Here is a 14,430-nt window from a genome sequence, read left to right as displayed (position 1 = left end):
CGATGTATACTTTTTAGATAAAAAGTATGGATCAATATCTCTCTTTATTATTAACCCAGTATTTGTAGCTTATTGGGTTAGTGATTTTCATGAGCTTTTGTGCGGAAAGATCCTTCCTGATTTTGCTCTGAAGTGGACCAGTTGTAATTTTAAGATAAAACCCTCTTGTTCTGCATTCCTAAATTGAAGAAAATATGATGGAAAAATTTATCCTGCACAGAACAAAGGAGAAAACTACTTGTCACATTTCACTAATTAGTGTTCCAACAAATTATTCCAATTCATCTCCTATATTCCAGTTAATTCCCAGACCCCCAATTCTGTGCGCTCTCTCATTTTTGTTCTCTTGTGTGGAACCTTGCTGCTGGAGGTCCATGTTGAAAGCATCCAGCTACTCTCCCTTATCCACTGTGAAACACCCAAGAACTGTACGATTACCCATGTATATGGAATTAGGCTAGGTTGTGTGTACATTTTGAATTAGGTAAGTGTCTCACTATCTTTCAGGGAAAGAATATGATTTAAAAGTTATGTAAAAATATTTCAAACAGTGGTATTTTTACTACTTTAATCTGTTCTACAGATTTGCAAGATTTAAGATGTAGCTAGTCTTGTGTTATGGTCAATAAGCGAAATGAAATAGTAGTCCCTGTATGACCTGGAGATAGAGCAATGTTACATTGCATCTGAAAACATATTCTTGTTCAGAATCGGATGTTAATAATATAAAAAGAAGCATCTAGACTTGACCTAATAACAAATAGGTTTTTTGGTTTTCCATCAAATTCTATCAATTGTATTTTAATTTAGTTGCCTGTTATTTCTGCTGTCATAACCTGCATGTTTATTTTATAAGCAATTTTAAAAAAATTTATTAACAAATTAAGGCTGTTTTTTTTTATTTTGTTGGTTGTGTTTAGTGTTATTTTGCAGATTATAGTTTACGTCAAATGAAATAAATTTTTGGTTCAGACATTTTCACAAATGTCTCTAAGCCAAGTGCATCCTGTCAACTTGTGTAATTTTCCTTTTTTTTAATGCTATCTTGCTTCTGAGATAGAAGATACCTTTGCTTTATGAAAGGAACCTTCTTCCTTTTGCATTTGGTGTCTGTCACTTGTCTGTTGTGCAATAGGTTAAAACCAGATTAAGATCCCTGTTCTCTGACCTGACTAAGTGCTTAGATTTAACATTGACGATTACCTATATAGCACACTAGATATATTTGTTTTCTACAGCAGTAATCCTCAGAAATTTATAATTGTGCTGAGTGTGTCTGTGTGGAATCTTGAATGTTTTGACCTGATGATGCACAACTACTTACTTTGGTGTGGCCTAAATTTGGATGGAATTAATTCAGATTCAGAAAGGTAACTCCACATTTCAGAAGACAGTGCTGTCAGCTTCCCTCTGTTCCACGTTCTCTTTTACAATAATGCTGAATGAAATTGGATCGTGTTTCTGTGCCAGTGAAGTGAAGACCCAGGATAATTGGTTTGCCATTCGGAGGTGAGGAGAGAAGAAATATCTTCCCTGAAAGGCCAGTGAATTTTTGAAATTCTCTGCCCAAAAGGGCTGTGGAGGCAGAGTCATTTGAGTACATTCAAAACAGAGAATGCTTTATATTTAGATATTAGAGGAACTGAGGAATGTGGGATTGGTACAGCAAAGTGGGACTGAGGTAAAAGATGAGCCATGATCTTAATGAATGATGAAGCTGGTGAAAGAGGCCAAATGGCCTACAATACTTTAAGAAAATTTAACAATAGTTGCAAAAGATTCTTTTCAATCAGTTTACCACCAGACTTTGTCGAAATAATTATTAACGAAAACTGCTTGTTAACAGAAGTACCAACAAAATACAAGTATATTCCTGAAATTATATCCCTAAAAATGTCATGATGCTGAGAGTGATGCAACCCTCAGAAAAATTGTGTAAGTTATTAAATAATGTCTGTGAAATTTCAAGATCATAACATATGCAGGTTGTGAGACCATTTTGGGAAATGCTTTTACTGGTATAGTGTCAGTTACATGACAGCTGATAACCTATTAGTACATGAACATTCCTCTAACTGATTAATGAAATACATCCTGAAAAATGTTGTGATTTTACTGAATTGGACAATTTTAATTTGATCTGCAAAACAATAATTTGATCTGCATTTGGCAGATGACATATATGAACATTATTTCCATGCTTAGATGCAATATTGAGTTATGCTCCTTTATCAATTATTTAGCAATCTTCATATCAGTGCTTTCTTTAAGAAGCAATTGCTCATTTTAGAATGATCTGTTTGTGATAAATGCACAAGGATATGTATATTTAAAAAAAAGTGCACAATTGAATTAAATCTGCAAATCACAACAGATGAAAATCAATTCTTTTTCCCACTCTTGAGTACAAGAACATTGCAAGGATATAGCTTATTTCTAACCAGCTTGAGATCATGATTTTATTGCTAGAAATATATCAATATATTATAACATGTGATTTTAAATCCTAGGAAGTTGTCAAGAAAAATTAACATTTTTTTGATTGGTACATAGTTTTGTAATTATGTACAGAAATAAAAATATTTGATTCATTTCTTAGGGCTTTCACACACGTATATTCCTTTGGGCCAACATTTCGAGCAGAAAATTCCCAAACCAGAAGACATTTAGCAGAGTTTTATATGGTAGAAGCAGAACTTGGCTTCACTGAAAGCTTGAAGGACATCATGGAGGTAAAAATGCAATGCCATATCAATGGTTTCTTCTATTCTCAGCGTTGTCTAAAGTGCTTAATCAGCTGGGTGTGATGACAAAGCAGGGTACCATAATAATCAACATCTATTGCTTATGCATATTGAAAAATTAGCAGTATGTCTTTTGAATAATATCTATTTTTAACTATATTCAAAGCTTATGTACATGATATAAGATGCAAGAGTAGCTTTGCAAACTTGCTTTTGGATTAACTACCAAACTAAGTTTCCATTTGTTCACAGTAAAGTCAAAACCACACTTTCCTGATTGAACTATTTAAAAAAAAGACTACTCTTTGATTGTATGTGGGAAATGCAATTGCCTTGCCCATTATCTCAAAGATCATTAGATCTACTTAATATTTTTTCAAAACATACTACATTTTCTTCAAAAGTCTGTCTAAATTTCTCAACCATATTTCATGTGCATTCTTCATTCACCCATTTTTTTAAAATTCATGAATCACCACTTGCTCAATCCTGATGGTTTATCTAATCCAAATTCATTTGCATCAGCAAGATCTATAGTTCTCAAATGGTTAAAATCAATTTTGTTTGAACAGAACTATCCAATGTTCTTGCTGCTTTTCATGCAACTTTTTTAAATGGAGTTTTTGAGGAAATACTATGTATTTTCAACTTGTGCTCATGAAATTTGAGAGAATATTAAGGAACCCTTTCAGCGATTGCAACTGATGAGTTTGGCAGTTTTTAAGTTAGGTTCCTGAGTAAATTATCAGCAACATTTGATGTAATTTTACTTTGTTGGTACAAAAATTGTATGCTTCAGCTGTGTCGATATTTGTCCCTGAATCAACTGTCTTAGAACTAAAATAATTGAGAATCTCAGGTTTGTACATTTTTCTAACTGCTATTTTATGGCAATGTTTTTCCAGGTGTTTATGCTACTTAATTCATTTGCATCCCTTTGCAAGGAAAGCCTGAAATGAAAGATAAATCTGAACTTAATGTTTAAATCCAAAAGTGCTTTAATGGAATAATTTCCAGGGCTGAAAGTTATTGTGTCAATGATCAGACAATCCAAAAAACTGTCCATTTCTCTCTCTACAAAACTATACCTTCCTCTTGTTTCAAGTATTTATACAGATGATCTCCTGAAATGCAAAAATTATGCATTAACTCTTTCCTTTGGCAAAATACTCAAGGCTTCATCAAACTTCCATATAAAGAATTTTCCCCTAAATGTTCACATCACTTTCTTAAATTGAACACTTCTCACGTGACCTAAGTAGTTTCTATATGTCTGTCTTATGAAAATACTTGGCAGTCCTATTAAATCTTCAATTAAATTTTGTTCTTATTTCATTGGAATGGTGGCATGGAAAGATAGTTATCAAGAAGGACGATCAAAGTGCTGGAAATACTCAGCAGGTCAGACAATATCTGTGGAGAAAGAAGTAGAGTTAACATTACTGACAATTGAAACTCCATTCACCTGAAACATCTCACTCTGTTTCTCTTTCCACAGATACTCCCTGAATACTGAGCATTTTTAGCATTTTCTGATTTTTATTCCAGATGTTTAGCAAACATAGCATTTTGCTTTTGGATTAATCTAAGCACAGTGATCTAACTGGATTGACCAGTGTCTTACATTGGTTCACTATTTCTTTTATAGTCCATAAATCTTTTGAACCCCAAGTCACCTTTATTCACTTCAGTTCTCTCCAGTGTCCTCCCCTTAAATGTATGCTCTCTTTCCATGTTCTTCTTTGAAAATGTATACTGATTATTGATGGCACACTACATCATTCTTTTCATTTTACTTAAACATTTATATTTACAAATAAAACTGATGCTTTCCCATTTAACCAGCCTCCATATTCTCATAGCTTTTCTCTCATGTTGCACTTTGAACATTATTTTGGTCAAATGATCTTATTCTATTCCAATAAAGTCCTGGACATGTCAACCCCATGTCTGCTGCTACTTCACTTTATTGAAACCAATGTTCCTTCTGCATTTATTTTTAGTTTTTTGAATTCCTGTTTTTTGAATATACTTCCATTCAATGAAAATGAATATAAAATATTAATTTTAAGAAGTTTGGCATGTACTTAAAATTCATTTTTGCATCATCCATGCCTGTCTTTTATGGGCCCATTTCCCCTTCATTGGTATATCTCATTATACCTTTGAAAACATATACTGTTGGCTTTGATTCCTTTTGCAGACTGGCATCCCTTGGTAGTTGGTTCGGTATCTCTTTGCATTTTATGGCAGTCCAAATCTGCATGATTTTGACATTTATTTGCATTTTGTCACGAACCAGCAACAAAAGAAACACACTGAGCATGATTCAGTGTTAAAAACTATTTTATTAATCACTACTTATGATAATACGTAAAATAAAAGTAAAAATGTTAGTATGTTAGAATTCAAAAATGTTAAACCTTGAACGTTAACCCCAAAAACTAAACTCTTCGTGTGTGTGTGTGTGTGTGTGTGGCAAAGTCCAGAACTCCCAGTTCAGGAATGGTTCTTAAAGTTCAGTTCCGCAAGCCATAAGGTGAAACATGAGCAAGGGCTTCTTCAACAACCACCGTTGTCTGAAGATAAGACGTAGACGTAGAGAAACATAGAGAGAGTAAATACGAAATCCAAATGTTCCATGATGGAACCCCAGCGACACTTCAGTGTTTACTCGGTAGTGACTTCCTCACCCCGAAAAGCATCCGAATCGTGGTCGTCCACACACACAAATACCTGTTTCCTTCTACAGGTCAGCAACAAAGTGAACTCCACCGGATTACTTCCAACTTCCATACATGGATTTCAGTGGTAGACACAGTTATTGTTTCTCATCCATCGATAGAGAAAACTAGCAGGCTGGTATCTCTCTCCCTTCTCTCTCTCTCTCTCTTCTTCTTCTAACTTCTTCAACAACGTCATTACGTCCTTTATCTTCTATTGACGTAAGCACGCCCCACACACACATACACACACACTCTCTATCTTAAAGGGACTTTCACTGAGTCCGTAACAATTTTGTATCTTACCTTATTTGTAACCAGAGTCAACCAGTTGCACAGTTGGAGCTCTTCCCTTCTAGGGATATGCACTGGCCTATTCTTATGCAAAAGACTGCTTTGCATATTCCACAGTATCCCTTTGGACTGGGCTGAGTGATAGGACGTACCTTTCAATATTTCTTATGGTCTTGATTGACGATATTATTCATATGTAATTTTCTACAAATTAACACCAATAAAAGCTGGAGATTTTTATTTTCAGTTCATCTCAGCGTGTGAGAGCAAGTGCTCTATATTGTACATCAAAGCACTTGGGGTTATTTAAAAGCATATCAGAACGCTTTTTCACACTTTTACTTTCTCCCAGTAAATTTTCTAAAATAATTGGGGTCTTTTTATCTTTCCTAATCTATCCACCACTTATGCATTTTCTGAAGCATAACACATTGATTCACCAACATATTGGACTCGCAGATAACTTCTTCCTTGAACCAGAAAAAAATATTTTTGCAGGGTTATTTAATACTGTAATGGTGCTAAATTCAGCATGAAATGCAGTAGTTCTGGATTATTTGGGAAAAGTGGTCCCTTTTTGATATTTTGTATTCAGTTTTGTTGATTGCTTTGAGGTTTCATTTTAATTATACCAAAATTATTATTTCTCCGCCCTTTTGTGACAGTGTCATTTTCTCTTCCAGGTGATGGAGCATCTTTTTAAGAGTGTAACTTTTCACATTCTTTCCAAATATCCAGAAGATATTGAACTTTTCCACAAAGATGTGGCTCCGGGACAAAAGGTCTGCATGTTCTGCCTCATCTTCCAATTGATATTTTCTGCACCAAGTTTTATAGAAATGCAAAGATCATGAAACATTTGCAAATTGTTATTATTTGTGTGCCTGTCCTTCTGTCAGCTTTTGTTCACATTTCCTGGAATTATGACATTTTTGCGCAGTGAAGTACAAAAGTTTCAAAGTTCTTGCACGCACAGCTTTGATGAAGGAATCAGAATGTTATTTGCTGTCTACACACTCATTGTTTAACTTGCTTAGTATTTCATATGTTCTTTTTTTCTTGCAGCTTTGGTTGTTTCATGTTGGTACTGTAAAAGTTTATCATGTCCAGCCTAGAAAACTGAAAGATTCTTTTTGATTAACAAATAAAAATTGTTTATGAGTTTCACTGTTACATTTCCAAAGAACTTGTATGCTGATACATTTCTTGTAGGTGAACCTGCTCAGTTTCTGAACTAGAGTAATGTTAAGAATTGTAAACTGATTCAGACCAACTGTTGCAGCTGAAATAACATCATGGCTACATGAGCAGGATATGAGCTTGGTATTCTGCAATGTTTGACTCATCATATTACTCCCCAAAGTCTTACCACAAGTCAGGAATACTTTTCACTTACCTGGATTGGTACTATCAAGGACAAAAAGGCCTGCTAATTTGGAACCACCCCTAAACATTCACTTCCTCTATCATAGTACCTTGGTGGTTGTATCATCTAATATTTACAAAATGCACTGTATCAAGTCATCAGTCTGATTTTTTTTTAAAAAGAAGTGCTGGAAGCATTCAGCGGGTAGGACAGCATCAATAGAGAGAGAAGCCATTAAGTTTTTGGGTCAACGACGTCTTAGTAGAATTGTAGGAAATTCCAGGGATGAATAGATTTTAAGGAAATTGCAAGATCAGAAAGTTATGTTGGTAGTGCAGGAAAATAACAACAAATGAATAGGTCTATGATGCAGTGGTGGGGCACGTGTGGAGTGGGGGAGGGAATGAGTAAATGACGGGAGGGATGATGGTGCACTAAAAGGTGGTAGTAATAATAACACAGTAAAATACCTGAGCTTACTGGCTTCAAACATTTTGGGAAGGTTACTGCTCAACTTTCTGTAAAGACAGTAATTATATTTTTATGTTTTATAGGAAAGATTAGAACGGATGCTCAAAAATCCATTTCAAGTGTAAGTGAATTACTTAAATTTTTTGGTCGTAATGTTTCCTGCAGTTTGACTTTTTTTTTGTAATGATGTATTGTTTAGATTTTGTCAATTTCTCACATGGAGGTTTTTTATTCATTTGGTTTTCACTTTTGAAATCTTGTTACATAATTTCTGTTTGACATTTTTTTCTAGTGCTCTAGGCAGTCAGAAGGACAAGCTGATCTCTAAACCTAATAACAATTACTCTGAATGTTAATCATGTTAAAACATGATCAACGTAATTGTAATAAAATTTTAATTTTTAGGCTTTCCTATACTGAAGCAATTGACATTTTGCGAAGAAGTGCGGAAATCTTCAAGTTTGAACCCAAGGTAAAAAAAAAATCTGAACATTAATTCGTTTTATGCAGTGCTGCTACTGGATAACCAAAATTTAAATACAACAAATTAGACTGCTTTTCTAATGAAGCTGCTGAACTTACTAAGGTAAAAAGTTTCACTTATGGCTGTTATTTTTATGTACAGCTTTTGTAAAATGTCTGTTAACTGTTTTATAGAAGTTTTAAAGGAGATAATCTAAAAGATTAGAAAATTTCTTATTTTTTGTGCCTAGAATCATGCGAAATTGTGGTGCATTTAAGAATATCTGACTAATTACTCTTCCTGTAAATCATGAAAATTGAACCTTTTTGTATTTTTCTTCCTCACTCAGCATACATTTGGGCCCTATAGGTGTAAGAAGTATATTGATAATTATTATTCATATTCAGTATTCTTCTTTTGTTATTTCTGGCTTCATGAGCAATGAGCAAGATATCTGTTAAAGATTTCCTTGTGTTTGGAGGTATGACCTGAAAAAGTTAGTTTTTCTTCCACTCCGCCACCCCCCCCCCCAATTGAGAATATATTGTGTCCATTTGTGCCATTGTGGTAGTTTGAAGTACTGGTTCACCAAGTACCATGTAAGTTGGTGACATTCTGTAAGCATAATTAGATGCCACTTTTTTGAATAAAGACCTGAATCAAAAACAGTTGATGCTGTTTGCAATGTGTTTGGGATGTACCTTAAATCTCACCTGATTCCATATTTTGTTGGAAAAATAGAGGAGAGTAGATAATACATTGTCCATTGAGAATAACTATATGATCTTCATGAAATTGAGCAAAGCTGGTCAAAAAAATTATTGCCATCATTGAAAAGATAATAATTGGAAGTTAAAATTTTATGTTGGGGGGAGTAATTTTATTGTGAATGATAAGTATCGAGCATTCACTACCTACTGAATGCCATATTGGAACAAGCATGCCTAATTACAACCAAAGATCTAGTGTAGCTAACTTTTTTAAACACACAACTTGTGGGGTGCATAGACTTGCACAGTTCATGGAGAGTCTCCCACTCTCCTGTATTTACTTCAATGTTCCTTTGTCTCAGCAGTTTAATATAAGGAAGTCTATAGAAGAAGAAAGTTAATTTGTTGCACCAAATATTCTCATTTTGCTTTTGCAACTGAACTATTTTGATGAATGACTTTGATAATTCCAATTCTAATTATTAAAGAAACAGCTCTTTTATTTATGAGTTCCAGACACTTGATATGTTTATCACATGAATTTGGAAGCATATCTAGTGCGTAATTTAGCTTTTATTTTCTTTGTTTTAATTTCTGCATTTGCCATTGAAGGAGAAGAAAAATTTCATTAAAAGGCAATGTCAGCCAATTTGAATCAAGCCGGTAGCAATGATATTTTTTGGACGCTGTATCTGATCTGTGGGAATTGCTATCCTACAGTTATGTTTCGGCTTCATCATCACGTGCATGGGAGGTAGTTTAAGGTGCTTTGATTGTTTTATGAAGCTGGAAAGTTATTTTTAAAGCAATCAGTTGAAAGGACAATTTAATATTTTGTTTAGAAAAATAATCATTACACAAATTTGAAACCTGTGATATTAAATGGATAAATCAAAGTAATGTATGCAACTGCAGATTAAATTCTTTAGATCTAGGTATCATATATAAGTGTTGAATTGTAAGTATTGATTGTCTTCTTTTACAGTGGGGGTGTGACCTACAGACTGAGCACGAGAATTATCTGGTGGAGCACTGTGGCAAGATTCCTGTTTTTGTAATTAATTATCCTTATGACATCAAGCCTTTTTATGCCAGAGATAATCAGGATAAACCTCAACATACAGTAAGCAAAAATAGTATGATTTATGTTGAGTATTATTGTTTTTAACATAACCCATTGACTCATCCCTTGTAGTATGAGACATAGTTTGAAATCTATTGATCCTCCAAATTGTAACTGAAGTTAGTTTTTTATAGGTTAATTCTTCCCCATAACTGATTGGATTAGATAATTGTTGATATGCATACATGCCAGGTGTGAACAGCGAGAGATGGAATCCACCTGGATCCTGGTACAGTGAGGCCACAGTGGCTAATAGTGTGGTCCTGAGCCCTGCCCTGAGAGCATTTTGGCACAGTTTGACAAAAGGCTAGGCTGGGGGCCCACCGCTGTCTCCTGTCAAACTTAACAGTTTTTGAAATGTCTCTGGTGTTAAGATTCGGGAATAATTGTTTGATGGGAACAGCGTTTGCTCAAGATAAGCCAAGTTAGAGTTAAGCACTGCTACACTTTGTTTAGATATCCCTTTATAAAATCTAACCTTGTCAACCTCCAGCTTGCACTTTTTTGCTGAATTGAAATAGTTTTATGATTTTAGACATATATTTGTTGCTATTAACTGCTAATGAACCTGATGTACAATTCTTTTTGCTGTTCCATTTTATTTCGGAAATAGAGCTTGAATTTTTTTTCTTGCAATTCTCTTGCCATATATTATAAGCAAAAGTGCTGAATATGGTAACAATGCCATAACCTAAAAAGTTTTGGATGTAATTGGGTCTTCAGGTTGTTGTGAGGGAGAGGAAGGCCAGTCTTGGTAATTAATGACTCTTGAACTAGTAGTACAGGACATTTACTTTCAACTGTAGTTTACTAAACATTGAAGAAGTTGAACATTGAAATTTTGCAAACAATATTGTCAGTGGGTTGTAATTTACTAATTTAAATCTAGTTTAGTAATTTTTGCAAGGAATAAATTATATTGAAAGCCTCTTCAGGCAAGAGAAAATAACTAATTTTTTCTTAATTTGAAATGCTGTTTATAAACCACAGTGTTCTGTGGTATTGATTGCTAGGTGGCAGCAGTGGATCTTCTGGTGCCTGGAATAGGAGAACTATGTGGTGGTAGTTTAAGGGAGGAGCGACTTAATCTACTGCAAACCCGTCTAAAGCAGTAAGTCTAAATGCCGTATATAAACTTAAAAAAAACAAGTATATTTGTCACCTCCAGTTTTGTTGAATAATTTTCTAAGTTTAACAGTTACATGTGTTAATTCTTTTAAGCTACTTATTAATGTATTGCTTCAGGAAAAAAAAAGTTTTCAACTGTGCATGATTGCTGACTGGAATACAAGGCAGGATTTTTAAGTTGAAAAATGAGAGATTCAATTTATATACATAACTTTTACAATAATACAGTCAAATATTATTGAGTAACAATTTTGAACAGTGCCAAAGTGGGCAAAATCTCAAGATAAGAATGTATAAGTTCCTTTTTTTCAAAAAAAAACTGTTCTTCTCCAGATGTCAGGTATGTTCCATTTCAATTTTTGAAAGAAATTCCACATGTTATGGCTTGTTGAGGGAAAATAACTCATCTCACTCCTTTATCCCTCTCTGTCCTCTGCACCAGATGTATTACCCAGTTCTGAATCATCTTATAAATTGTAATGTCCACTACCACAGGTTTCATACGTGACCAAGGGGCGTTTGGTGACGCAGGTGTTAGCTGTACTTTCATTTCATCTGTTTTTCAACTGAACTCTGATTAATGGGATGGGAATTTTCCCTTGGTACGTATCATGAGCTGTGAAACTAGACATTTCGGTTTCATGTAAGCACTTCCCTCTGACATAAAATTGCATGATTTGATGTAGAACACTTATATTTAAACAGATGTGGGAAGTGGGAAATGGAAAATTTCAGTGATTCAGCGAATTGAGTTCTGGCACAGCTTTACAGAATTTTACCCTGCATTTGATGTATGTATCTAATGTGAGATATTTTTGGCCGACTTAACTGTGTATCATTTCTCATCACTCCTCCTTCGTCCCTAATGTAATTTTAATGACGCAATGTATCTGTGAATTTGAATGTAGGGCATTCTATTCTAGCTGTTAAATTTGAATCAGCAGTACTGATGTGGGTTCTATTATTTTTTATGATATCAACATATTATTTGCTTATTACAACAAATAAGGGGACCGTTGGATCCATGTCAGCAGCCAACAGCAATCTCATGAGGCCTATCTCTCCCCCCCTCCCCCCTTATTTCCCAGTATCCCTGTAACTAATGCTCTCTCATATGCCCATCAACTCTTTATTGACCCTACATTAAGGGGTAAGTTACAGTAGTCAGTTAACATCCCAGCCTTTTTTTGGGATGTGGGAAGACACCAGAACACCCGACAGAAACCCATGCGGTCACAGGGAGAACCTGCATGTTCTACACGGACCCCATCCAAAGTCAGGATTAGATCTGGGTCCCTGGAGCTGTCCTGCATTGCCTATGGCTTTGCCACCAGGCTGCCCTGCATTGTATATTAACTCAGATTGGAATAGAAGTATCAAACTTTGAGTGGCCTTTCATGTACTAACAATAATTTTGGAGAATTGCTTAAGGTATATAAAGAAAAAGGACACTGAATGATCAAATCAGTGAATCCGGAGTGTAACTTGGTTAGGTCATTGATTAATATGTTGCACATTTCTTTCTCTAATCAGACCATTATGGCATGACGTAAATATATTGCAGCAATTTGCAATGTCCTTATTTTGACCTTGTAACTTCATGAACGTGAATGTACTACAGTTAGTACAGAAATTTCTGTAAAACCTAGACATAATACCTTTGCCAGACTTATCATACAGTAATTAAAGACACATTATCATCCTAGAGGCGAAGTGAACAGTAATTGAATCTTAGAGCTATCTCGGCTCTTAAAGTGACCCCTGTGATCTTTTCAGTAATGCAGTTTAAATAGGATCCTTTCTAAACAGCCTTGCTAGAGCAATGAAACCATCTGAGCACTTCAGAGGAGAATGTTGATGGGTTATTTTTATTTTATTAACTTGAGCACATGAGACAGATTTCTGACTGCCTTTATGGTCATTCAATATTCTCAGAGGCATAGGGTCCACTGGGGATGTCATGGACAGCTGTGAAAAATTCCCAGGAATTTCTCCAGAGCTTTACTAATTTCTTGCACCTCACCAATCTGTTTTGGTAGAATAGGTTAAGGTGGAGTTTTTTGTTGTTTAAAAGAAAATACATATTCAATAAAACACCATTAATCTGCTATTCAGTTGTTCAGAAATCCCAAAGGTTTGGCATCTGGCTGATCGGGTGATGTTTCTTACATTTTTTATAAAGTCACCGAGCCCTGTTCCCTTACTTCCTATAAACCCAGCAGGGCCCCATTTTCACGCTCCTTATAAACTTGCCTCGGCCCTGTTTTCCTGCACTGCCTTTAAACTAACCAGGGCCCTGTTTCCAGCACTCCTTTTAAGCAGATGGGTCCCATTCCTGAACTCCTATTCCGTGCTCCCTTTCAACTCACTAGTTCACTGAAAAACTAATGATACCATTGTGTAACATTTTTTTTTAAAAAAGTGAATTAAAAGTGGGTTGGAGTAATAATAGATATCCAAAAATCTAGAAAATCTGCTACTCTGGCAAAGTTCCCGAGGATGCCAAATTGAAATCAACACCATTTATAGGGCCATTTTACAGAAGTGATGAAAGAATTTTTATGACATGACGTATAGAATATAAAAGCCAAGATATACTGAAGAATCAATTTATAACCTTAATAAGACAGTGACTTTGGGTTTCATGCTGCAGGCATGATATCAAGGAAACAGGGAGGATTCCTTTACTAGTACACTCTCTGATATGGAGTAGTGCAAATGCTGATGTAGACTATGAACACAGAAAAATGAGGTGATTAACATTTTATAAAGGGATTAATCATGGTAGATAGAAGCCTTGTAATTCCAGTGGTTGAGGGGTCTATAATTAGGCACAGATACGATAAATGAAATTTATTTTTGACCCTGAGCAGCAGAAACTTAGTATTGTGAACGTTGAAGAATATGTCAAAATTATGGTTAGAAAAATAGAATTAAAGATAATTATTAAATAAATTTCAGCAGTTCTGATATAAATTAGTTAAATTTAATCATATATCTGCCAATCTCTAGCATAAAAAATACTTATAAATGCTTCCCAATTTGTACATATTGTGTCTTTTCTGGAGTGCAGCCAGCTTTGTGAAACTCAAGTCCCATCCATGATGTCCTGTTGGCTAAGCATATATAAGAACAGCAGAGAGGGTGTGTTCTGTCATGTTCTCCATAAAGATCCCCAAAATTTAAAGAACCAAAAACATAAAAAATATAGATAGTTAGTTTCTTGCATTGAATGAATTTTTTTTAAATCTTTTAATACTTAGCCCAATAAGTGCTTTGGGTTTCCTCCACATCAAGGGAGTGGGCTGAATTGTGCTGCTGTGATTGGCAATTCAGAAAGAACACTTGAAAATAGAAGCAAGAGTCAGCCAGCTGGCCTCTCAAGCCTGCCCAGCCATTCGATGTAAT

At 34.9% G+C, this 14,430-nt stretch overlaps 1 protein-coding gene across 1 annotated transcript in view; it reads left to right on the top strand.

Moving 5' to 3' along the window:
- Positions 1-14,430, top strand: part of nars2 (asparaginyl-tRNA synthetase 2, mitochondrial) — a 47,313-nt gene that overhangs the window by 24,495 nt on the left and 8,388 nt on the right. The window contains exons 7-12 of the mRNA XM_052026221.1: positions 2,600-2,732; positions 6,445-6,543; positions 7,682-7,719; positions 8,004-8,070; positions 9,757-9,894; positions 10,908-11,005. Of these exons, the coding sequence (XP_051882181.1) occupies positions 2,600-2,732; positions 6,445-6,543; positions 7,682-7,719; positions 8,004-8,070; positions 9,757-9,894; positions 10,908-11,005 (573 nt within the window). The remainder of the gene's footprint in view (positions 1-2,599; positions 2,733-6,444; positions 6,544-7,681; positions 7,720-8,003; positions 8,071-9,756; positions 9,895-10,907; positions 11,006-14,430) is intronic.

The sequence above is a fragment of the Pristis pectinata genome, chromosome 11, assembly GCF_009764475.1.
Source record: "Pristis pectinata isolate sPriPec2 chromosome 11, sPriPec2.1.pri, whole genome shotgun sequence".
Taxonomy (NCBI): Eukaryota; Metazoa; Chordata; class Chondrichthyes; order Rhinopristiformes; family Pristidae; genus Pristis; species Pristis pectinata.
The sequence above is the reverse complement of the archived record's forward strand: the minus strand, read 5'-3'. Positions and strand labels throughout refer to the sequence as shown.